This window comes from Pinus tabuliformis, chromosome 2_1 (assembly GCF_031772625.1).
Source record: "Pinus tabuliformis cultivar Carrire ecotype Pingquan chromosome 2_1, CPIR1, whole genome shotgun sequence".
Lineage (NCBI taxonomy): Eukaryota > Viridiplantae > Streptophyta > Pinopsida > Pinales > Pinaceae > Pinus > Pinus tabuliformis.
This window is the reverse complement of record NC_142299.1, coordinates 763,009,890-763,036,741: the sequence shown is the minus strand read 5'-3', so window position 1 is coordinate 763,036,741 and position 26,852 is coordinate 763,009,890. Positions and strand designations below refer to the sequence as shown.

At 40.3% G+C, this 26,852-nt stretch overlaps 1 protein-coding gene across 2 annotated transcripts in view; it reads left to right on the top strand.

The window, feature by feature from the left end:
- Positions 1-26,852, top strand: part of ELP2 (elongator protein 2) — a 357,421-nt gene that overhangs the window by 95,871 nt on the left and 234,698 nt on the right. For both annotated transcript variants that reach the window (XM_089403264.1, XM_089403263.1), the window contains exon 4: positions 205-293. In XM_089403264.1, the coding sequence (XP_089259390.1) occupies positions 205-293 (89 nt within the window). The remainder of the gene's footprint in view (positions 1-204; positions 294-26,852) is intronic.

Genomic DNA, 26,852 nt, shown 5'->3' with positions numbered 1-26,852 from the left:
TTTGTTATTCCAGAAAGTTCTTTCAGCATTTCATTATGTAGAAAAAAGTTATATCTCTTGGAAGTGTTTGAAAAGTGTGCTTGTGTTATTTATCTTTCTAGATATTCAGTTGTTTTCTAAGAATTTATATGATATATATGATTCATCAAGGAATTGGGTCATATCTTGAAACAATGGAGTTTGGTGAGTTGTATTTATGTGCAGATTCTGGTTTATTGGAGGAGTACTTTTTGCTCTCTGGAAGTGCAGATGGGGTCATCATAATTTGGGCTTATCTTCTTTCGCTTAGAAAGGTACAGCTAGTACTCTAGAATTGTGTTGCTAGTATCTATATACTATTTTTTAGTTAAAAATTGTAACTCTATGAAAATGAAGGCTTATATGTAGTTATACCTAGAATGTTAAAATCACACTAAAGAACTAATTATATTTAGATTAAACTATACATACCTATATATCTAGATGTATGTATGTATGTATGTATGTATATGTATATGTATATGTTACGGAGTTAAAATGGATCTAGGCTAGTTTAATTATTAATTTTATTATATTGCTTGAGTGGGCCTAATGGTTAAGAGCATGTGTTTCCTCCTAAGAGGTCGCAGGTTCAAAACCAGAGAGGGGTAGAGTATGTATGCCTTCGTAGACTTAGGAGTCAAATTGCTGTGCGGAGGTGGGTCCCTTGCCCCACAAACAAGGGGTTCTCATACACCAATTTGGTTTTTGGCTTGGCCGTGACCTTAAAATTGGATAATAATAATTATGACTATTAAGAAGCTACTTCAAGTTTGCACTAAGGATTACATTATTTTGATGTTGATCACAGTTTTAACAAATTATTTTAATCAGAAATATGTTTTGTTTACTTTATGTTCTTCTATCTCTACATGACGCAAACAATTTCCAGTAAGGCAGACATTGATTACAGTCCGAACAAATTATTTTTATACGGAATCTGTTTTGTTTACTTTATGTTCTTCTATTTATATATGATGCAATCAACTTCCAGTAATGCAAGAAATCTCTTATGAATCATATACATTTGTAGGAGGCATATGTTCTATGTAAAATTAGTCTTTAGGTTTTCCTCAAAGCCCACCAACTCGCTTTCCGATTTTCTAGGCTACAGCTTGGATCCAATTGTGCACAGTGTCTCCTTCTGATATGTTCTGGGGAGCTGTAGTTCGACAATGGCACATGTGGAAGTCTTGTCCACAACAGGCAAATCCATCGTAAACGAGCGGACTAGAAAGATTATAGCTTCAAGAGTGGAGTAGAATTGGTTGAACATCTTCCAAGATGTCGCAGTAAAGTATTCATAGGATGTGACAGTGGCAGATTTACAGGAATTGGTGGGAAGCAGTGGTGCTGATGTTAGTACACTGGCATCAAAGGCATGGACATTTAAGATTTCAACATCTTTGTCTTTTGAGTAGGTTATCGATGGTAGTATAAATAATGTTGAGGTTGATGTTGGAGGTTTCTTGAAGGACAAGCGGTTTTCCAAAAGGACCAATGGACAAGTATAAATAAGAAGCCAATGGAGAAGCTTGAGGACAAGGAGATCAAGGATTATTCTCCTTATGAGGAGAAAAAGGCTAGAAGAGACCTAGCTGCAGCAGAAAGATTGGAGGAAGGCTGGCTGACTTTAAGGTTTGTGGACAGACCAAGTTTTGTTTGAGGCATTTGCTGGATAAAGGAGAAGTCCGAGCCCTGTGGGAAGGGATAGACTGTGTTTTGGCATAGGTCGCAGTTAAGGAAGGGCTGGGCTGAGGTCTGGGAAATGCCCCAGGAGCTAGCTGCTGGAGACAGGCCACAGGTCTGTAGGTGCATCCGAGGGCCTAAGAAGCAGGGTGCAAAGGACAGCAATGGCTGCTGAAGTAGGCATAGAGAATAGTGTGGTGATAAAGATATTTTGGCAGCTGTTACAGGTGCCTGCAGCACCAAGAAGTGAGGCTGCAGGCCTGTCGTGGACAGTGGAGGGCTACCACTGCAAGAAAGGGCACACAGGGGTGCTGTAGGGTTGGTGGAGGCCTAAGGGAGCTTGCCATAGGGCTGAGAGAAGTCTGTGGTGCTTGGAAGACCACAGCAAGGATTCTCTGTGGTGAAAGGACTGCCACAGCAGTGGTAATTTGGAAGAGTTGAGGACTGATAAGACTCAGCCTCAGCCCTGTAATTTGTACAAAGTTTTATCTTGTTTTTGGTATTGTATAGGGATTGTAAAGGGCCACTATCCTTCGTACGGAAGCCCTGTGGATTCTCTTATTAAAGGAGTTACAAGAAATCAGATTTGGACCATTCGACTCGTATATATATATATATATATATATATATACATGATGTGACACTTCATTTGATCACTCACTCATCATCATATCTCTTCTATAACAGCCACACATGGGAGCAGATAAAGGACGAATTTGACTGAAGTTTGGACTTGGCTTTTTGCCACAGATTTCTAGACAATTTGGAATTGTAAACCCTGCTAAAGAATAATTTCTCCTAAGATAAAAGTAGCTGGGTTTTATCCCAAGTTTGGGTTTCCTAGGGAAAATTTGTTGTCTCTATTATGCATAATTGTCTCTTTATGATCTTACTGTTTTCGCTGCATTACTCTTGAGATTTTCTGTGTATATGACACAAAGATAAATTGTTAATCATTAGGTAGTAATTATCAGATCAGAAGATTGGTTTCTACTATTGATCTTGTAGAAAATTCAACACAACATTGATGGATACATGGTCACATTCATACATGTATGCAGATATAACTGGGTTCTCAGTATCCCACAAGGGGATTCCGCCCCTTGAGCCACCATTGTTAACCTTTGAATTTGCCCCTTAGAAATTTAGGGGATTAAGGACATGTTGCTGCACAAACTAGCTGGCTTCATATAGACGCTAGAGCTGGAGGGCACAACAACACTTTGGGACAAAGGTCCACTGTCACCACAACCTATGCCCCTTTCTCTTCTCAGATTTTTACCGACGGGAGGAGTCCCAGTATTCCTCACTTGTGATTAATATGTTAACACTAGGGTTCAAGGTGAGGCAAGGATGACTCGTTCATGGAAAGGTTCAATTAAAGTGTGAGATTTTGGGAAAAGCTAGGATGACTTTCAATGAAAAACCCCTTGAGATAAGTAATATACGAGACCTAAGGTTGAGATATTTGACTGGATAAAGGTTCATCCAAGGTCAACATAGTTAAGTGAAAAGGTTTCGAATGATATACTACTAAAGCACAAACCTTCAAGGAATCCCCAAGTTGAAGTGTAGCTTCAAGGGTTCCAACATGGTACGAGAACTACGACATCAAATAAAATGAGATTCCACCATCGGAATTTGTTCAAAACGTGAGGATGCCTAGAGGAGAGACTAAAGAACAATCCTGTCTGGACGAAATTCAAAACGCACCGTCCTAAAGGACTTCACACCAAGCCTTAGAGAGGCTCCCTTAGCCTTAAAGGGACGAAGAAAAGAGAGAGAAAGAGGTGAAGGAAGATTGATTTTTTCAATAATAAGGTGATCACCAAGGATTCTAGACTAGCACCTGCCTATTGGGAATAATGGAGTTAATAATTACTTTGATTTGATGATTTCACTCTTTCAAGGAGGCCTTATGCCAGCTTTGCTAACGCTAGAGGAGGCAGCTTCACAACTACAATAGAATTTTATACTTCATTGGTAGTTTTAATGGAGTTTCAAGGATGCAATGTACAAGATTGACCTCTAGGAACATTCATTCATTATTGCCTATGAGTAATGCATGCAATCCTTCCAATAATTTTAATGTTCTAGTAATTTCACATTAAATTAGGGCACATTAAATATCATGAAATTCCATACATTAGACATTTAAAAAGGTAAAATATAGCATAAAAAAGTATTTACAAGGCAATGAGAATATATCCATCCATCAATATTGCAAATAGAATCTTCAAGAAAAGATAACAAAAATCCCAAATGTCAAAATGCATCCAAACCGTCCAAATTCGTCCAAAATTGCAGGTCTGAGTTTTTCAAGTAGAGAGATCCAAATCCAAGTGATGATGAACAATACAAATGAGGCCTCTCTTATTTATATGAAGCTCCTCAAGTTCAAATTTGCCTAATCTAGCCCCTAATAATATGTTAATGTCCAAATAACATCTCTTTTGGTGACAAGGCCACCAAATAGCTCAATAAGTGAAAAATAAGCCATCCAAAGCTAGCCAAAATTATAGAATAATGATTAAGAGGGTAGTTGGAAGGCTTAGATGAGTCTTGAAAGTGCCATGATGAAGAGGAGGGCTCCAAAAATGAGGATCAAGGTGGTGGCCCCTTGATTTCCAAGCAAAACATCTTGTGGTGCTCCCAAGTGGCTGTGGGGCACAATCAATGGTCTCATGGGTCTCCAAATGGTTCCATAACAAGTCAATGCTCTGTCAGTGAGGGCTAGAATATGACACATGCCCTCCCATGTCTATTTGAATGAGACAAAACCTCATCTGGGCCCTGGATTAGTTGCCAAGTGTTAGGCACAAATGTGTGGCAGCTAGGCAACATCATCATCTCTTTATGGCTGGGGCACGAACAAGCAATGCATGGTGCTAAAGAAGCCCATGGTGTGCTAATCAATGCTCTGGAATGGTGGAGGCTCATGGCTTTAAACACTCACCCTACAAGTGCCATTATGACCCTCTAGAGGGATTGGATCCTGTACCAAGTCAAAGATGGAGACCCACCTCCAATCCTGTATAAGATCAAATACGTCTCCTCACGTTCCAGTACAACAATCTGTTAGTGTAATTGAGTAAATAAGCTTGCTAATTAGGGGCAAAAGTAGACATTTCATAGTGGCGCGCCCTTCCAAATGTGCTTTAGAATGTACAAGTGTTACCTTTTTCGACAAGAGAGGTTAATAAATGACCCTAGTAGGTGGTTTCAACCTCCAAGGGAGTGACATGTCCATGGTACATCCATCAAATGGCAAGTGTCATGTGAAATAATGATGGAACAGAGTGGGGGCAAGAGGGAAGGCTTCGAGCCACATGCCATGGTACAAGGGTAGCCATAATGAAGGAAGCCCACACATTGGGTGTATGGGTGTAGGAGGGAGTAATCTTGGTACATGAGTTACCCCAATCTTTGTTCTTCTACCCCTCTTCATATGCCTTTTGCCTTTTATTGATTTTTCTTCCTTTTATTGGTCAGGGCTTTAGGGGATGAGAGCATGATGTGTATGATGTAGTAGTGATTACCCCCTTAAGGTTGGGCAGTTCATTGCTCGCCAGGGTTTGGGACAATCATGGGTTCCCTAATGATGTAAGGGGTGCTCATAGGGGCCCTAGGAACCAAGGTGATGACCATAATGATAGGGGGTAGAGCTATGTCTGACTTTTTCCCACGCACTAAATTTGTATGTCCCAACCATCTTTTGCATTTTGTGGTACATTTCCTGTTGTAATCGACCAAATCATGCTTTTATCTTTCTCTTTAGCTGCATCAACGTTTGGGGCATCGTTCCAAGCCCAACCCATAGTGTGGACAAGGGGAGGGGGAGGCTAACACCTTGTGGACCCAATGGACAAAAGTGGACACAAATGGGGAAAATGTGAGAAGGGCTTGTAATGAGCGGAGGGGAGTGAGATATATGGTATTAGAAAATGGGACCACACAACCAAATATAGGGTTTCCAAGTAGTGCCACACCTAAAGCTAGTAGCCAATAGAGGAGATCCCACAGGACTAGGATAGAAGATGAATCCCGAAGTTGAGGAAAGGGAACAAGAGTACAATCCAAGTCCATTCTTTCCGCCGAATGCCCCACTAATCCATGTCCAAATGTACTTAAGAAAAGCAAGCATAAACACCCAATTACGTAATGAAAAGTCATACCTTCAAGGGTGGAAGGCCCAACTTCAAACATACGATCATGCTAGATGAGCGAAGGGAACATAATGGTTGGCTCAGTGGCAGAGAATAGTGGAACACCGAGCTATTAGGTGGCTGTTGGCTGCCAGCTGAAGACAAATCTAGGATTTTTTTTTTTTTTCTCCTATAGGGGTCACCCACTCCTCCTACTGGGACATGAGCTCTCAGTAGAGTGCACGAACTATGTACTTGAACTTTGAGGTCATGAGAACAAAAACAATATCTTGGGATTACAACCCTGTTACCTGTTGAAGATATCCACCGTACAAACAAGTACCACCCATACTTATCGTTTCCATCTCTCTTTCATTATCAAGACTAACATACTAAGTACCTGCAACTCGTGGAGGCCCATGGTAGTCATTGCAATGCAATTTATTAGAATACATGCCATGTCCACAAGTTTTTATATTTAATCTCTGCATCCAATGTGGCCATTGCTTATTATGAGATTTACCACATCTAGAAATGGCATCATTCACATCATTTTGAAGAAGTCTACAAATGTCAACATAATTTTTTTCACATTTACAACTTCCCTCACATTTTTTGGTTTCTGAAGCTCAAGCACTTTCATAACAAAAACAAGCAAAGTCAAGTAGCAAAAATGGTCCACTCTCTTTTCATCTGGTGATATTAGAATGAAGTTTTATTAGACACTGTTTGTTTGTTTATTTTGGTTAGAAAAGGGTTTGCTTTTGGTTTTATGTGACTTTCAATTTATCATATGTAGCATGTTGAGAAATGGGAAAGAATAATGTGTGACATTTATCTTGCAGAAATTGATGCTAAATGAAAGGATACAAAGTTTAACCAAGCTAGAGTTCACTTTGGTAAAGGCGAAGGAACATCTTAAAAAGATGCTTAAGAATACACCATATAAAGAATTTGAACATAATGCACATCACAAAAAAAATCAAATGGGGAAATATGCTTTGATGGCGTCCTTTGATCGCTCATGCTTTTGTTAGTCCATAAAAATCAATAGGAAATAAAATTTACTCTAGAATGTGAATTTAGTCTAAATGCACCTAATCTAGCATGATAATATGATGTTAAATTCTGATGCATAAATCAATATGCAATGTATCTTACCCTAACATGCATATTACATCAAGCAAATGCTAAGTGTAATCATAAAGCCAATGCAACCTGTTAGTTTTTGTAGCATCTGATGTGTTATAGCCACGAAATTTGGTGGAGAGACTAGAATACATAAGATCTCCAAAACCCATAAATCGTTTCTGGAAATTCTACCTAGAGATGACTTAATTAGATTATTAACCTATTTTTAAAATATTTCCTAAGTCTAAACTTAGGGAATATGGTTAATTAATTAGAATTAATTAAGTCAAGGTGAGAATAGTCTAGAAACTCACACAAATCAACTTCAAGATGATCCTAGCCCTTGATTAAGATTTAATCTTGGCCGTTGGAGTCCCAATAGAGGATTATAAGAAGAAGTCGATGGGCACTTGGAGAACACACTTGAGTAGTTTGATTTCCTTGGAAGATCGATTTCCAGAGAGCAACAGTAGTTGTCAGAGAGCCAGAGATCGAAGCAAAGACAGTGAGGGGCAGAGACAGTGATCCGAAAGAAGTTTTCCAAATCTAGAGAGGCTGCAGCAAGAGGTCGAGTTAGTCCCAGTGGGGTAGCACAAAGGACTACGTAGTTACTTCAGAAGAGCAACTCGATTTAACTGGTGAAAAAATCCTTTTCAGTTCTACAGGTCGGGCAGAGGTTCCAAAGTGTCGGAGAAGCGATTTCCTCAATAGAGATAGGCATAATGACTTCATTAGAGGCAGTTCTGGGCTAGACATCATAGTGCCCGCGCAAGCACTGTGCAGAGGCCAGTGTAAGGGTTCCAAGAGGACGAGTTTCTGAAGGAAAGTTTTGCCAGGGTTGCTTGTGGAAGAAGGGTAGTTCCCTTAGATAATTTTGGGCAGATTTTCTTGCTGTTTGGATTGCCAGTTGGGCGTCCATAAATTGTACTTAGAATTTCACTGTTGTATAATAATAAAAACCCTCATTGCTGCACTGGTTTTACCAAGTTGGGTTTTTCCGGGGACAATTGTCCAAAAATATCTGTCGTATTTTTTATGTGTGTGCGAGATTTTTTCAATTTCCAGTGCTATTTTTCTTTCGCAGTTAATTGATGAAAATCTCAATGTGAATTATTTGATATTGCTATAGCAAATAAATTGTTAAACAAATTAACAATTAGGAAAACAATTTCCAATTGCTGTGATAGATGAATTTTTCACACAACCAACATATCATTAGATCAATGTGAAGATACTTGCCTATATGATTACTCATGCAATAAATCCAAAATCCAACATAGAAACAATCATATGGAAGAAGATGCAGGTAGGAGGCAGGAAAATAGGATATCCATATGTTGTAGAAGGGAGTCCTAGATGAGGAGAAGGATACCAATTTAGAGATTTAGAGTGCTTTGCTACAAATAGAGAATGGAGGATTGAATGACCAAGCTCAAGAACTCCTTATCACAATCATTCTTCACAATGTCATGCTTCATGGTTAACCTAAAGTCATGATGGGAAGGAAAAGGGGATTGATGATATGGAGAGACACAAGAAGCAGATTGCTCAACATGATGATCATGATGAAAAGGGGCAGCCATTGTGTTCTCATGATCTTGAAGATATGACTGAGAAGAATTGATACATCTAACGAGTGGCTTTTCCTCGATATCATATTTAGGAGGGGGAGGGGGCTCATCAATATTAGTGATAGTATGAGAAAAGGTGAGGCAATGGCTCATGGATAATGCAACTATATCCCTGGGACCCTAGAGAAGGTCAGGAAGAGCAAGGCTCTTGTCGATGTCATCATTAGTATCATAAATGGGGCTTTTGTCAAAATGACAGTCAATTGCTTCCAACAACTATTCTTCATGCAGGGGAAAATAATGATCCTTCCTTTCAAGGGTGTGAAAAGGTAAATCATTATGAATAATGCCTTAAAGAAAGGGAAAACCAATCTCAACCTCATCTTCCTTATTGGTATCATAAATAGGGTCACTAGCGAAATGATGGTTGCTAATATCCCATTTCCCCTCATTTATGTGGAAGAAACCACAAATGTCAACCTCACAGGGAGCCACAATGTCCATATCCTCTAGATCTTTATTAAGCACCCTTTCTTGAATGAGAGGCCCCACTTCATCATGTTCATTCTTGTGAACTTCTATGGGGTTTTCATGTATATGATATTCGTACATAATTCCCAAATCTGTAGTCCAAAGGTCTTCCATAGATTCCTCATTTGCTTGATCATCATGATTTTCCTTAGAATCATCACCTTCTTCATTGTTAGGCAGGGAGGACTCCTCCTCTTTCTCCTTTTCTTGAAGAATATCACCCAAACTGTTTACTACATAATCCTGGTAATACACTTCTAGGAGGAGAGCATTCGTAGGGTTCTTATATTCACATTTCATATCATAGAGCCTTCCTGCTTGCATGCAAAAATGAAAGAAAAGATCTTTGCACTTATACTCTCTTGCCAACTCCATGCAAGGCTTACTATATTCATCGATTCTTTCTTGCAGGGTTTGGAGGCTTTCAAGATCAAGATCCTCATCTTCATCCTCGGAGGAGATGTTTTCATGTTCATTTCTTTTAATTCCCAAATTTGCAATTGAGAACTCCTCCACATCTTTCTTACTTCCTTGGTCATCTAAATCTTCTATGATCTCATTGGGTGAAGTGCCATGCTTTTCTTTAATAATATGACAAAAGGATTTGAATGTACTAGTGTAATAGGCGAGCTCAAATAAAAGATATTTTGTAGGATTTTCTTCATACTTGTGTTGTACACTATAGAGGTCTTTCCTCTTCCTATTATAGAGGTCGAGTAAGAAGTCCTTATCCTCATGCTCTACTACATGCTCACAATATTCATTCCATCCACCCAGTCTTTCTTTTAATATTTGAAAGTTTTCAGGATCAAGTTCATTGTAAGGAAAGTCAGGGACCATTTCATCTTCACAATAGGCCACTTTTCATGATTTTGCATATAAAACCAAGGTGGAGTTGCCAGAGTGAATTTCAACGCCTTGATAGATGCTTGCTTCACCCTACAAGCATTAACTTTGAAGTTCAATGAAGAACTAGGGCTTCATTCTTCCATTGGAGTCGCCAAATTGCTGATTTGGGGTAGCATTGGATGTGCTCTAGCCACGAAAATTGGTGGAGAGGCTAAAGCACATGAGATCTCCAATACCTAGAAAGGGTTTGGGCAGATTCTAAACAGTTTGGGAGATATTAAAATAATTAATATTTTTAATGGAGTCCCTAAGTCTAAACTTAGGGAAAATAAAATATTAATGTGTATTAATATAAAACCGTGTTAGAATGATCCAAAAGTCATGGATCAAGCTAGATCTAATCTTAGCCGTTGATTAGGGACTTAATCTCGGCCGTTGATTTGTCAACGAGAAAAGTATAAGAGGAGGCTTGAGGGTCACTTGGAGAACACATTGAGGGAGACCAGTCAGTTCAATTTCTGGAGCGAGGTTAGCTGAGAAATTGAACCAGTGGTCTGGAGAGCAGTCAGAGGCAACAAGTACAAAACAGAGAGATGGGAGATCAACAAAGAGGCAGAAAAGGCAGATGCAGGGCCAGAGGAAGCCATGCAGAGGCAGCAAAGACTGCACAGAGCCAGGAGGGCCAGCGTCATCCTCCCAGAAGCTAGAGGAGTTACGCAGAAGGCCAGAGACGCTGTGCAGAGTCTCAACAGGCTGACGTAGAGGCTGGAGGAGTGACACAGAAGGCCAGAGAGGCTGCGCAGAGTCTCAACAGGTTGACGCAGAGGGTTTCAGGTCTCGTAGAGGTCAGTAGGGCTGACGCTGGGTTCAGAAGAAGTGCTGGAAAATTTGTCTATCTGTGGGTAAGCCAGTTTGGCACCCTGTTGTACTATAAAATTGTTGAATAATAAAATCCTCCCTTGCTGCACTGGTTTTCCCACATTGGGTTTTTCGGGGACATTAGTCCAAAATCACTGTGTCAATGTGTTGATTCTTGTGCATATGTTTGTTTCTGTATTATGGTGTGATATCTGCAACAACATTTATTTTAATGTTTATTGACATAATTTCATGAATAACTTATGGTGAAATAAGTAGGAAAAGTAAATCAGTTGCTGCAGTGATAGAATTTTCACATGGTATTAGAGCGAGTAATCAGAGGCCGAAAGGGAAAATCAGCTATGGGTCAAGACCATGATGCAGAGGCATCCACCTCAGGGGACTCACGCAAATTTTCAAAAGATTGCACAAGAGAAAGAGATTTCGATTTCTCTATGTTGGCTTCTAGGTTGGAAGAAGTGGCGTGCATGATTAGTGCTGCATCATCAGAAGTATGGTATATAGACAGTGGAGCCTCGTGGCATATGATGGGAATTAGGGAGTGTTTCTCAGAATATCAAGAAGAGAAGATGAACTTTCAGATCACCATGGGGAACAAGGCAAAGTGTACTCCAGTAGGAAAGGGTACCATAGTTTTTCAGACAGAATTGAGAGAGCGGTTTCGTGCCACAAATGTGCTGCATGTACCAGTATTGGGAATGAACTTACTTTCCGTGTCACAACTCCAAGGCAAGGGCTATGATGTCTACTTCATCAAGGAAAAGGTATATGGCAAACACCCGAGATGGAAAAAGAGTGCAGATCGGGATCAAAAGTAATCTGTTGTATAGATTACAACTAGAATCACCAATGGCACTAATAGGCAGTCACGGGGACAAGGACTTGAACGAACTATGGCACAGAAGGATGGGTCACTTACACCATGGAGCTTTGAGAATTCTCAGGAGCATTGTAATAGGAGTTTCGGATTTGAGTACAGAACGAGATGATGTATATAGGGGATGCGCTCTAGGAAAGTATGCCAAGGCGGCATTTCCTAGGAGCAAATACAGGGCCAAGAGTGTACTAGGATTGATACACTTAGATATCTGCGGACCTATGTCCGTCAAAGCTCTCAGCAGTGTTGAGTATTTCCTTACCTTCATTGATGACCACTCGAGGAAAACTTGGATTTATTTTCTGAAAACCAAGGATGAGGTTTTCTGTCGATTCAAGGAGTTCAAGGCTTTGGTGGGGAATGTGACTGGGAAGAAAATAAAAGTCTTGCGTTCAGATAATGGTGGAGAATATGTCCATAAGGACTTCACGGATTATTGCGCTAAGGAGGGCATCAGAAGAGAGTGGATAACTCCCTACAATCCGGAGCAGAATGGGGTGCAGAAAGGAAAAATAGGACTATTGTAGAAGCAACTAGGGCCATGCTGTATGATCAGGATATGCCAAAATTCCTGTGGGGGGAAAACACAGCTGTCTACGTTCAGAACAGGACTCCTCATCGGGCATTGGGTAAGATTACTCCAGAGAAAGTCTTCATTGGGAAGATGCCTGAAGTCAGTCATTTCAGGATATTTGGGAGTTTAGCATATTGCCGCATACCCGAAGAAAAGAGGAAGAAGCTGGATCAGACTGCAGAAAAGAGATATCTGGTGGGATATAGCGAGAATGCTAAGGCATACAAAATCTATCTTACAGGGAGCAGGAAGGTAGTAGTATGACGAGATGTAGAGTTCATGGAGGAAAGAGCTTTCAGACGATCTCGCGAAATGCCTTTCGAGGAGCAGTGGAAAGAGGATCCCTTGGTCATGCCTCTTCAACCAACGGAAGTGAAAAATTCTTCCTCAGGTTAGGAAGATTCTCAGGATGAGGAGGAGGAGTGAACAAGAGCACCTACTGGCAGAGGAAGAACTAGCAGGGAACTTCGTCAGATTCTGCGTGATGCAAAGAACTTCATCGGTGAGCCAAGGAACAGTAAGAGGGAGCGAAAACAGCCAGACAGATATCAGGTGTTAGTAGCTCAGGATGGAGAGCCTGCCAGTTTCAAGGAGGCAGCTCAGCATCAGGTCTGGCTAGATGCGATGGTAGAGGAGTATAACTCCATAATGGTGAACAATGTCTGGGAGGTGGTGTCAAGACCTCAAGACAGATCTGTGGTAGGTTCAAGATGGATCTACAAGATCAAATATGCTGCGGACGACAGTGTTGAGAAATACAAGGCCAGGTTTGTGGCTAAGGGGTATGCTCAAAAGGAAGGGATTGACTATGAGGAAACCTTCGCCCCAGTAGCCAGGTATACATCTATTAGGACTGTGATATCTCTTGCAGCCCAGATGGGATGGGAGATCCATCAGATGGATGTCAAGACGACATTTCTGAACGGGGTAATAGAAGAAGAGGTATACATTGAACAACCAGAGGGCTTTGAAACTCATGAGAAGAAGTCTCATGTATGCAAACTGAAGAAAGCCTTGTATGGGCTGAAGCAAGCACCGAGAGCGTGGTATGGCCGAATAGATGGCTACTTGCAGAAGATGGGGTTTGCAACAGTGACGCGGATCCGAATCTCTACTATCTGGTCATAGAGAACGAGCCGCTTATCTTAGTATTATATGTGGATGATCTCTTTTTGATAGGATCATCCAAACTCATTGAGGACTGCAAGAAGAATCTAGCCACAGAGTTCGATATGAAGGATCTGGGACGAATGCACTACTTCCTAGGGTTGGAAGTTTGGCAATAGAAAGGAGAAATCTTCCTTGGGCAAGGGAGGTATGCTACAGAAATCCTGAAAAGGTTCGGGATGGGAGACTGTAGACCTATGGCTACGCCAATGATCACCAACTAGAAGAAGATTGATGCATCAGAAGACAAGGATGTCGATCCCACCCTATATCGGCAACTCATAGGGTCCTTGATGTATTTGGTAAATACCAGGCAAGATATTTGCTACGCTGTCAACACCCTCAGTCAGTTCATGGTGGAACCAAAGAGGGCACACTTAGCAGCAACCAAACATGTTCTTAGGTATTTATAGTGAACAGTTGATTATGGGCTCTTATACACCAAGGGGAAGGATATCAGGTTGAGTGGATTTACTGATGCAGATTGGGCAGGAAGTTCAGTGGATCAGAAAAGTACCTCTGGGTACTGTTTCAACATTGGATCAGGAATGACCTCCTGGTGTAGTAGGAAACATAAGTCCGTGGCTCTGAGCTCATCTGAGGCAGAATATATGGCAGCAAGCACAACTTCGTGTGAGGCCATATGGCTTAGAAAACTGCTGGTGAACCTATTCAGAAGAAATATGGAGGCGACCATGATCATGTATGATAATTAGAGTTGCATCAAACTCTTTGAGAATCCAATGTTTCATGATAGGTCAAAGCATATTAATATCCGGTGTCACTTTGTCAGAGACTGTGTCCAACGAGGAGCTGTACAGTTGAGCTACACTCCTACAGGAGAACATGTGGCAGATATCCTCACCAAGGCCCTTGGAAAGTCAAAATTTGACTACTTCAGGGAAAAGATGGGGATGGTAAAGAACCCCTTTCAGAAGTAGAAATGAGTGTGTTAGTAGCACAAATGAAGAGGGAGTTGCAGTGTTGGGAGAAAGGACTAGTAGCAACACAGATGCAGAGGGAGTTGTAGTGCAGATGCAGTGTTGGGAGAAAGGACCAACAGCAGCACGGATGCAGAGGGAGATGTCGTACAGATGCAGCAGTGGCAGTAGCAAAGTCATGGGCAATAGTATAGGATGCAGCAATGCAGAGGATGTTGGGCAGGGAAGTTTAGCATTAGCACAGGAACCAATGCTGGATGATCAGGGTGATACTCAGTGAGGAGTATTACTAGAGCACAATCCTCGCTAAGAGGAGTGTTGATTTGGGGTAGCATCGGATGTGATCTAGCCACGAAAATTGGTGGAGAGGCTAAAGCACATGAGATCTCCAATACCCAGAAAGGGTTTGGGCAGATTCTAAACAGTTTGGGAGATATTAAAATAATTAATATTTTTAATGGATAAAACTGTGTTATAATGGTCCAATAGTCATGGATCAAGCCAGATCTAATATTAGCCGTTGATTAGGGACTTAATCTCGGTTGTTGATTTGTCAACGAGAAAAGTATAAGAGAAGGCTTGAGGGTCTCTTGGAGAACAACTGAGGGAGACCAGTCAGTTCAATTTCTGGAGCGGGGTTAGCTGAGAAATTGAACCAGTGGTTTGGAGAGCAGTCAGGAGGCAGCAAGTACGAAACAGAGAGATGGGAGATCAACACAGAGGCAGAAAAGGCAGACGCAGGGCCAGAGGAAGCCATGCAGAGGTAGCAGAGACTGCGTAGAGCCAAGAGGGCCAACGTCATCCACGCAGAGGCTGCAGGAGTGACGCAGAAGGCCAGAGAGGCTGCGCAGAGTCTCAACAGGCTGACGCAGAGGGTTTCAGGTCACGCAGAGGTCAGTAGGGCTGACGCTGGGTTCAGAAGAAGTGCTGGAAAATTTGTCTATCTGTGGGTAAGCTAGTTTGGCACCTTGTTGTACTAGAAAATTGCTGAATAATAAAATCCTCCCTTGCTGCACTGGTTTTCCCACATTGGGTTTTTCCGGGGACATTAGTCCAAAATAACTGTGTCAATGTGTTGATTCTTGTGCATATGTTTGTTTCTGTATTACAGTGTGATATCTGCAACAATATTTATTTTAATGTTTATTGAAGTAATTTCATGAATAACTTATGGTGAAATAAGTAGGAAAAGTAAATCAGTTGTTGCAGTGATAGAATTTTCACATAAATGATATGTCAATAATGTCGTATAGGAACAAGACACTTGACTTGTGTCCCTGGCAAGGCACCAAAAATGTTGTTGCACAAACTATAAGGCCTAGTATAGAGGCTATAGAGGACACAATAACACTTCAGGACAAAGTCCCACTGTCACCAAAACCTATGTCCCTCTCTTCTTGGATTTTCACTGACGGGAGGAATCCAAATGTTCCTCACTTGTGATTAATATGTCAACACTAGGGTTCAAGGTGAGGCAAGGATGGCTCACTCAATGGGAAGGTTTAACTAAAGTGTGAGATTTTGGGAGAAGCCAGGATGACTTTCCATGAAAAACCCCTTGAGATAAGTACTATACGAGACCTAGGGTTGAGGTATTTGACAGGATAAAAGTTCATCCAAGGTCAAGATAGTTAAGAGAAAAGGTTTCAAATGATATGCTACTAAAGCACAAACCTTAAAGGAATCCCCAAGTTGAAGGGTAGGTTCAAGGGTTCCCACTTGTTACGAGAGCTAGGGCATTAAATAAAATGAGATTCCATCATCGGAATTCGTTCAAAACTTGAGGATGCCTAGAGGAGAGACTAAAGGACAATCTTGTCCGAACGGAATTTAAAATGCACCCTCCTAAAGGACTCTGCACCAAGCCTTAGAGAGGCTCCCTTAACCTTAAAGGGACAAAGAAAAAAGAGGGAAAGAGGTGAAGGAGGATTGATTTTTTCAATAATAAGGTGACCACCAAGGATTCTAGACCAGTGCCTGCCTATTGGGAATAATGGAGTTAAGAATTACTTTGATTTGATGATTTCACTCTTTCAAGGAGACCTAATACAACTTTGCTAACCCTAGAGGAGGTAGCTTCACAACTACAATAGAATTTTATACTTCATTGGTAGTATTTGATGGAGTTTCAAGGATGCAATATACAAGATTGTCCTCCAACGACATTCATTCATGATTGGCTATGAGTAATGCATGCAATCCTTCCAATAATTTTAATGTTCTAGTAAATTCACATTAAATTAGGGCAAATTAAATATGATGAAATAACATTCCATACATTGGACATTTAAGAAGGTAAAATATAGCATAAAAGAGTACTTACAAGACAATGAGAATATATCCATCCATCAATATTGCAAAGAGAATCTCCTAGAAAAGATAACGAAAATCCCAAATGTCAAAATGCATCTAAACCATTCAAAATTCGTCCAAATATGCATGTCTGAGTTTCTCAAGTAGAGATCCAAATCCAAGTGATGATGAACAATACAAATGAGGCCTCTCTTATTTATATGAGGCTCCTCAAGTTCAAATTTGCCTAATCTAGCCTCTAATAATATTTTCATGTGCAAATAACATCTCTTTTGGTGACAAGCCCACCAAATAGATCATTAAAGTGAAAAATAAGCTATCCAGAGCTAGCCAAAATGCTAGAATAATGGTCAAGAGGACTTGAATGAGTCCTCAAAGTGCCATGATGAAGAGGACGACTCCAAAAATGATGATCAAGGGGGTGGCCCCTTAATTTCCAAGCAAAACATCTTGTGGTGCTCCTGATAGGCTTTAGAATGTATAGGTGTTACCTTGCTTGACAAGAGAGGTTAATAAAGGACCCTATTAGGTGGTTTCAACCTCAAAGGGAGTGACAGGTCCATGGTGCATCCATCAAATGGTAGGTGTCATGTGAAATAATGATGGAACGAAGTGGGGGCAAGAGGGAAGGCTCCAAGCCACATGCCATGGTACAAGGGTAGCCATAATGAAGGAACCCACACATTGGGTGTTTAGGTGTAGGAGGGAGTAATCGTGGTACATGAGTTACCCTGGCCTTTGCTTTTCCACCCTTCTTCATATGCCTTTTACCTTTTATTGATTTTTCTTCCTTTACTACACAGGGCTCCTGGGAATGAGAGCATAATGTGTATGATGTAGTAGTGATTAGCCCCTTAAGGTTGGGCAGTTCATCACCCACCAACGGTTGGGGCAATCTTGGGTTCCTTAGTAATGCAGTGGCCGCTCATAGGGGCCCTAGGAACTAGGGTGATGGCCATAATGATAGGGGGTAGAGCTCATGTCTGGGCTTTGCCCACACGCTAAATGTTTATGTCCCAGCCATATTTTTCATTTCGGTGGTATATTTCCTGTTGTAAGCGGTCAAATCATGATTTTATCTTTCTTTTGAGTTGCACTAACCTCCGGGGCATCGTTCCAGGCCCTACTCAAAGTGTGGGCAAGGGGAGGGGGAGGCTAACACCTTGTGTAACCAATGGACAAATATGGACCCAGATAGGGAAAATGTGAGAAGGGCTTGTAATGAGCAGAGGGGAGTGAGATATTTGGTATCGGGAAGCGAGACCACGCAGCCAAAATTAGGGTTTCCCAAGTAGTACCACACCTAAAGCTAGTAGCCAATAGAGGATATCCCACGGGACTAGGATAGAAGATTAACCCCCAAGTTGATGCAAGGGAACAAGAGTACATTCCAAGCCCAATGTTTTCGTCGAATCCCCCCACTAATCCATGTCCAAATGTACTTAAGAAAAGCAAGCATAAACACCCAATTACATAATGAAAAGTCATACCTTCGGGGTGGGAAGGCCCACTTCAGACATACAAACATGATAGATGAGCGAAGGGCACATAATGTCTGGTTCAGGTGGCGGAGAATAGTGGCACATCGAGCTATCAAGTGGCTGCTAGTTGCCGATTGAAGACAAATCTAAGAATTTTTTTCTCCTATAGGGGCAGCGACTGGTGGTGGGTAACATGACCATTTAATTTAGCTAGAGGTTCATAAACTAATATAGATATAGGTTGGGGAAGGTTCCTAGGATGAATAGTCACATGATTGATTCAATGATGATTGGGACAATTTTTTTGCATAGTTATGAGAGAATTGCTATTTTTAGCAAGTTCTCCACTTTCTAGGAGAGGGAGTTCCAGTGGTACAAAAATATGGATATGATATTCAAAATCCTTATGAACTCAGGATTCCAATGAGGCCTTTTGGGGTGACATGGTTTGAATTTACTATTTTTAGGCATGCCTATTTTTAAGCAACATGATGTGGCAATCTGAGGGGTGGACCATTGGACATGTGGCAACAATTGAGGATGCACATGTCGCTTAGAATTGGATGAGTCATTTTGTGACACAACGCATGAGAAAATTTATTTTCCCTCCTAATATTTTTTCTCTCCTCATGCGTTTTGCCTTCCCTAAAATCTCTCCTAATTTCCCTCCACTCATTCCCCTAATTTTTTTCCTCCATTATCTCACATTTTCCTAGAAATTCTCCCTATTTTTCCTCCACAAATTCGACCTCTTAACTCAAGTGGCAAAAAGGGAAAATTAAGAAATAAAAAAGGGAAAAAGGTTTTTAACTCAAGACTCCATGTAAGAGAGAAAATATGCCAGTCAATTTTTTTGGCCAAAAAAGAAGGTCCACTAAATTCTAAAGTTTGAAATTAAAAAATAGGAAAAACAATGTGGCTCGAATTGCTAAGAAGAACAAATTGCCTATAAAAGAAAAGAACAATCAAGTGCCAAGTTTATCAAGAACTAATGTTCATCTGATGTAGTTATCTTAAATTTTTGTCCACTCATGTGAACTAAGACTCAATAACCATTTGCCCTCCTCTAATCTTAGGTTGAATTAATTAAGGAATTATTATTTAAGCAAGTGGAAGGTCATCCTTCCAAGTCAAATTGTCTTGAGCAAGAATAAGTGCCTCACTTGCTTCTCTTCATTATTTCTTCTCTCTCTGTATCTGACTCTCTCTCTCTTCTTTGGCTCTTGACACTGGGCCTTGGTATCATTGTCTCAATTTTTGTAAATATTCATCTTGGTGCAACCAACCTTTGGCCATTGCAGAATAAACTCAATTTTGATCCACTTACTTCAGTTTGTTTTAATTCATTGTTATCTTGCATAAATTATTAAGAGCTCTTAGCTATTTATTTGGGCAATTTGCCACTTAGATACAATTTCTTTCTTACTTTATCTTTCCATATTAGAGGCTGATTTGTGAAGGACTATTCCACATATTTAATTTACAATTTTTCACATAATTGATTGGCCACTAACTTGCTGGTCAAACAACCTTTATCTTGCTATTTTTTGTCTTTTATTGCAGATTTACAAGTTAGTATAGCAGTTACAATCATTAGGGACACCCCCTGAGGTTGTCAAGTACCAGCCTAAACAACAAGGAGGATTTGCTAGGGATACATAGGGTAGATTTTCCTATATTTTCTTTGATTTTTGCAGCTGATTTTAAAAGTTTATATTGGTTCCAAGGGTGTAAAAATTAGCGATAACAAGAGGCGAATTGGGCACTGACTTGCTATCGAAGTCCCTTGGAACTAGGGGCGGGCTCGACTGTATGATCCTGAGGGGGATGCAGGAGCAGGGGATGCTCCTAGCAGCCGAGGTCGAAAGAAAGAAACTCTAAGTAGATCTATAGCCACTCCTATGGAACTGGTACGTAATCAGATGGCTTGGGGTGGCCTCTTCTTGAGTTGTTTGGAGCTAGTCCCCTTGGTGTTCTAAGATCGTGTGAACTGATGTACAGTTCAACATTGTTGAACTAGTCTTGATGGTATTTGTTGATCCCTAGAGGGGGAGGTTGAGAAGAGACCAAGATCTCACACTTTTATTATGTAGTGCACCTTAATATTTACCCATTGGTAGTGGTTTTGATGTAATATGTCCACATGAAAGTATCAGGTGGTCATCTTTGGATTCTATGAGAATTGTTACCCACCAAAATGGGTAAACCTATAGTAGAAAACTTTTTCTCTTATACTGGATACCTAACCAACCGAAAATCCTACACATTGCTCAGTGATGATGATATGCCACATTCCCCTACCATTTGAATGGGTCATTTGCCCCTCACCATCCAACATTCTTTCTGAATGAGGCTGGGGTACTACTCTACAGGTACTTTAACCATTTTGCAATCAAGTGTTTTTACTTAATGTTTTGGGCATTCTAACATGGGCAAAGTGGGGATTTGGATGATTGACTGATCTTGATTGTAAACTTGTTCTCTCACCTTACCAAAGGGGTTAGTCTTTAGTCCTATTTTAGTGGGACCTCCTCTAAGGCCTGAGGGTTATAAGAGGGGCACTACTTGGAAAACTTCGATTGAAGTCCATGACCTTTCCCTACATAACATCTTTCATCATTCCCTTGTTACCACATCCATCCTTCATGTTAATTGTATTTGGTTCTTTGAGATTTAGCAGTCACACATCCACATTTTTGAGTAGGGCCGAAAAACTTTGCCCTAGAGGTTGATGCAGTTGCATGAATGAAAAAGCTTAAAATGGCCTCAACAAAAGAAAATGAAAAGTGAAAATGGAAAAGATGGCTGAGACATAATTAGCTCGTAAAAAAATCCTAGTATGAGCTCTAGCCCCCTCATTAGCCATCACTTGGTTCTTGAGCACTTGATGTTCCATTTGATCATAAGGAACCCTTTCATGTCCCAACTGTGAAAATTTCTTGATTGCAGTTACTGGATATTATTCTTCTAATTGCGAGCAGTTTAATTGTTTACAACAATTATTGAATAATACACAATTGCAATCTTCACCAGAAAATATGCTTTGGAAAATAAAAATCAAGAATTGAGAAATAGATGCATAGATAAAATGACACCAAAGTTTTGGACTAACATCCCCAGAAAAACCCTGAAGGGAAAATAGGTGCAACAGATGAGGGTTTATTTTTATTATTATGCAACAAATTTCTGCATACAATATTTTGGATGCCCAACTGGTAATCCTCTGGCAAATAATCTAGCCAAAATAATTAGGAAAAAATATTCTCCCTCTGTAGAGTAATTCAGCCCATCTTTTGGCTTGCTCAAACCCCATTGGCAACTCGCACTTCTGGAATTCGCACTGCCTGCTAATCAGTTCTAATTGAGCCGTCCAACCTCCCTTTGCCTGTGGAAATGACTCACTTGGCCTTCTGGGTGATCTCCCGACCTCCAACAACTTAAACGATCTCTTTCTGACAACTTGCTCTGAGGTTTCTGGTTGCTCGACCTCTCTGCAAAATAATTTTGACCTCCCTTTTCCTGTTTCTCTGGCACTAGAAAACTGCTAGGAAACTCTTTGAAAATCTCTCCGCTGCTCCCTCAGTCTTGATGCTCTCCTTCTAGCTCGAACTCTCTTCCTTGCTGAATCACTACAACTGGATAACTCAATTTGTTGAGGAAATTTGATCCTCTCTTGTGTCTCTCTCCATCCCATCGACTTGCTCTTTTAATCTCTTGTTGGAGTTTAAACGACCATGATTAGATCCTCATCAATGACTGAGATCATCTTAGACTCGATCCATGTCAGTCTCTAGAGCATTCTCGATCATCCTCAATTAATTCCCATTAATTAATCAGTTTTCCTAATTTAGGCCTAGGGAAAATTTAAATGATGGGTAATTAATTTAATTAAGGCGTTTCACAAGCTTATGTCGCGAAAATTTTTCTGGGTTTTGGAGATCTTGTGTTCCTTAGCTTCTTAGACACAAATTGAGACTAGAACACCTATCTGATGTGTTAAAATTCTAATGTTCTATGCTGAAACAATTACTTGTTCCAAAACTTCTTTTTGCTGCAATATTAGTTAAGCAATTGTATATAGAACATAAAACGAATGCTCAATTGAAGATAGCCAAGAACAAGATAAGAAATAGAGAATTTAGGTCCAATGATGAGGGCAAAACCCACAAGGGGAAAACCCAACCAGATTCTTCTTCAATTAGATATCAATTATTCAGCAGAGATACAAAGTACAATGAGAGATCAAGAGAATAAGTAAGTTCACCCAAATTCGAACAAGCTGTAGCATGAGGATCATTGGTAGCAACAATTGATGCAAACACTGAATCAACCTTCATGTTTTGCTCTTAGTCTCCAAGTCTCTCTCTCTCACAATCTTCTTCAAGTCTCTCCAACTCTTTCTCTCAAGTTTGAATCCTTCTTTCGCAATGCACAAGTAGTGAGAATGAGATGATATATGATACATATATAAGAGCAACAAATTCTAGTCATAAAGAAGGAACAATACACATGCCTTAAGGAGGAGTTACATATGCCATTTAGGGAGGTACACATGCCTTTGTAATTCATGCCATTAAGGAGATACACATGCCTTTGTAACTCATGCCATTAAGGAGGTGCACATGCCTTTGTAACTCATGCCATTAAGAAGGTGTAAGAGGAATCTTTATATGCTTTTATTGTGAGTAAGAGGAATATTGCATGTCTTAATGAGTGTGTAAGAGAGACTAATGTTTGCATTAATGAAAGCGTAAGATAATCTTTTATGACAAGACTTTAATGAGAGTGAAACATATCCATTAAGAGAGAGAGAGAGAGAGAGAGAGAGAGAGAGAATTATGATGTGTTATGTGAGACATAAAGGTACAAAGTGATAATTGATGAAGGTAAGGTGACTTGAAGTTCCTTTTAATAATAACAATGTCATAGTTTCATAAGGATAATAATAAAGGAAGTGATAATATTGGTGATTAAGTCAAAAATTGAACTATTAAGATTGATTAATGACAAGTTAAGTGAGTTTCTAACATCTATACTTGATTACCAATTGATGCAAAGCATTTTACTATTTTTGGAAAGTCATGCTTGAGATGCTAGACATGACTTTCTAATTTTAAAAAGTCACTCCAGAATTGTCAGAAATGAAATTTTATTTAAGAAAATTCATCCTTGGAATGCCAATTTTTAGCACAATGCTACCAAATCATCAAAAACTAACACTCCCTCTTAGTGAGGAAGGTGTTCTCTCTAGTCCAACATCTTGCTAGTGTTTGACATCTGCAACATACTGTCACTGTTCACCAAGCATACTCTGATTCACCTTCTAGCCTTGTAGTTGAACCACTCTGCATCTGTACTGTTGCGGACACTGCACTGTGCCACCTTGTATTGTTGCCAGCACTGCTTGCGCTACATCTGATCTCATGTTGCTGCAACTACTGCAACTGAGAATTGATCTACTGTAGATCTGCTGTGTCTCAGCAACTGGGTCTGCAACTGTCCCCTATGATACTGACTGCAACTAGCTCTGCTTTGTCTACTGAGTATTTGACTGCACCTAACTGTCTTTGTGCCCTTCTAGTATCTGATTGCAACTAGCTCTACACTTTCTCTCTTTATCTTCTTGCTCCTGTTGACATTGATTCTCCTACTACTGAATACTGTGAGCCCCTATAGCAGAGGTAGTTATCCAAAGGAAAACCCCTGTCTAATATTGTGTATCCTTGGACCTTCCCTGATCTTGCAACTTTGGATCATTATGCTTCTCCTCCATTTGGAGGTATAACCGCTATCAATGCAAACTCCTCTAATCTACAGGTCAACTCATCTATCTCTGCCAAAGCTGCTGTCTATTGCTGCCCCTTCTTGTTCTTCTTTCTCTTGGGACACTGGGTGGCGTAGTGACCAAACTCACCACATCCAAAGCATTTGAATTTCAACATGTCCTTTTTGTTCTTCTTGCCTCGCTTTTAGTTTTGTCCTTGGCTAGGACCTTTCTTCGCCTTTCCTTTGCTGACAAGTGTGATATTCTCCTCTTCCTTCTGAGCCTTCGGTCCCTTGCTACTGCTGTTGGTAGAACCCTTGAAAAGACTGAGCCTTAGCTTGTCCTGAGTGAAGTCACTCCATAGGCATTCCCAATCTCACAATTTATCTCGTCCAATAATCCATTGAATGAAAGTTGCCCACTCTTTGGTAAATAAGTTCTTTGTCCTCAGGCTTCTCTCCTACTGCTGCTAACTCATCATTGACGTTCTGAAGTCTGGTGATATAGGAAGTCAGTTTCTCACCATTTTGCATTCTCATGGTCATCAGCTTCTCCTTGAGAATCATTTTACGATTCTCTGATGGATTCACAACAACCTACCACATTTCCTTTGCTGTATTCTTGTCTGCAATATGCGGGACTATATGATCTCGAACCCTGTCTAGGACAATCCTGTTCGTTTTGACCATATCCTTCTTGTAATCAAGAAACTGGATAGGATTTGCTGGTTCAACTATCACTGTTGTTATGAACTCATTCAGACCATGCTCTTCCATTAGGAATAAAATCCTGACCTTCCAGACACCAAAGTTAGAGGCTCCGTCAAGTCTAAATTGATCTCTGAGACCTACTACGACCATGTCGCGGAACTTAAATAAACTGGAGACTGGATCTGGAAATCTCCTTCTCGGCTTGACCTTCCCTTGCTATTCGCATTCCCTTAGGAAAGCGCAAATCTGCTTCTGTTTGCCTACAAAATGTTGAGAAATCAATGGCAGCTAGATTAGGGTGTTTTCTCTTTTCTTTGATAACTACTTGTGATGTTCTTTAACTTAACTTTGATGTACTTTTAGTTTACTTCTTCCTTACTTGATTATTATAGTGTTCTTATCATCAAACAACTACCAAACTATGAAGATCAATAAAACAAGAGGACACGAGATATAGACTGTTAGCCAGGGCCAAAACCTCTCCTAAAGAGGAAAACCCGCCAGAAATTCTTCTCTTCTTATAGAATGTTCAAATGACGAATTCCAAGACCTATGACCCAAGACAAAGACTCCTCCAAGACCAATTCAACCTCTCCTTTGATGAGCTTGTCCTTCACGAAGTTAGCTCATGTCAAACTTGCTTCAAAACTTCAGATTTCGGCTTCTATTATAGGTCTGCAACTTTTCGGCCCTCCTGCAGCAGCTGATTTTCGCATGTGTGAGTGGTTTAGGGCAGAATAATGGTCCTTCTCTCGTTCGCTTGGCTTGGTCTTCTTTCCTTCAGTATTCGTCCTTCAAACTTGATCTAGTTGACATCAAAATTCGACTTCTTGAGGTGGTTGCAATTCGGTCTTTGTTGCAACATAAGTGTTCCCTAGTTTTCGCACGTGTGAGGGATGGAGGCCCAAAACAGATTTTACAACTTCGATTTTTCTTCCTTGAACTTCGCTTGTGCTTTTGCTCTTCTTCTTCCTTATTATTGAACTTATTTTCTCTCTTGATCGAATGCCTTGGATGTATTTTCAAATGAGGTTGAGTACCTCTTATATATAGGCTTCTGGAGAGTCCTAATTAGGCCGACTTGGTCTTGACTTAGATAAATTCTTTTGACTTGATACAAAATGCCCAATAGGGACTTTTACATATGACAATGACTGTTTGACTTCTTTTACTCTATGACAAATCCTAGAAGCAAACAATGGGTGCTTTCACTTATAAATAAATTGACCTAAAACATGAAACCCATGATATAAAAATAATAATAACAATTTTCTTTTTCTTTACATCAAATACATAAAATCAAGATTAAATAAGACATTATGAAGGCCGAGCCTAGTTACATATTTCAACACTCCCTCTTAACTAGGGAGGTATTTATAATACATACATGGTATATGGACATTCTCATACTGAAGAATTCTCATAAGAAGTGTCAAATTGGTAAGACATCTCATAAGCTATCTATTCAACTTATATTTGTGCATCTCATCATATCAACCAACATTGTCATATAGCAAGGCCTTGACTAAGAACTCTATCTCTCCACTAGATTAGAGCACAATGCTGGGGAGACAATGACTTATGGACACCATCATTACCTCTCAAGGCACACACCCCATCCGAATTTTCAAGGTATGTCTTTTTAGGACCATTCCAATCTTGGATTTATACGTCCTCATGGAATCTCCTCTTCGACTACTCTTGCCTATTGGATGCCTTACCTCATCCTCAAAGAGTATCGATATTAGTCTCAGATGCTTACCCAATCCTCCATTCTTTTTTCATAACATGAAGACAAGAATGATGTGTCTATCTCTCCCTCTCAACTAGGGAGGATCTACTCATTCCTATAAAAGGAATATACCCAAGCTCCCTCTTAACTGGGGACTTGCCTCGAACAACAACTATCTGCTCTTTGTTGGAGATCATGGTACTATCAACTGCTTGTAGGGCTCCTCCTTTCTGCATCATCATGTCATGGATGAACTTCAACTTCTTCATCATGGAGCCTTCTTCTTCCATAACTTCTTCATAGGGCTTCGACCATCTTCCACATCACTTCCCTTCAACGAAACATAGTGTTGAACCAATCGTCATGTCATCCTTTTCTTCATCAGGAAGTGACCTTCTTTGCCATCATTTGGCTATCCTTCATACTGCTACCTCTTTCCAAGTCATGTGCCTTCCAGAGCTATCCATCCAATATTGTGTA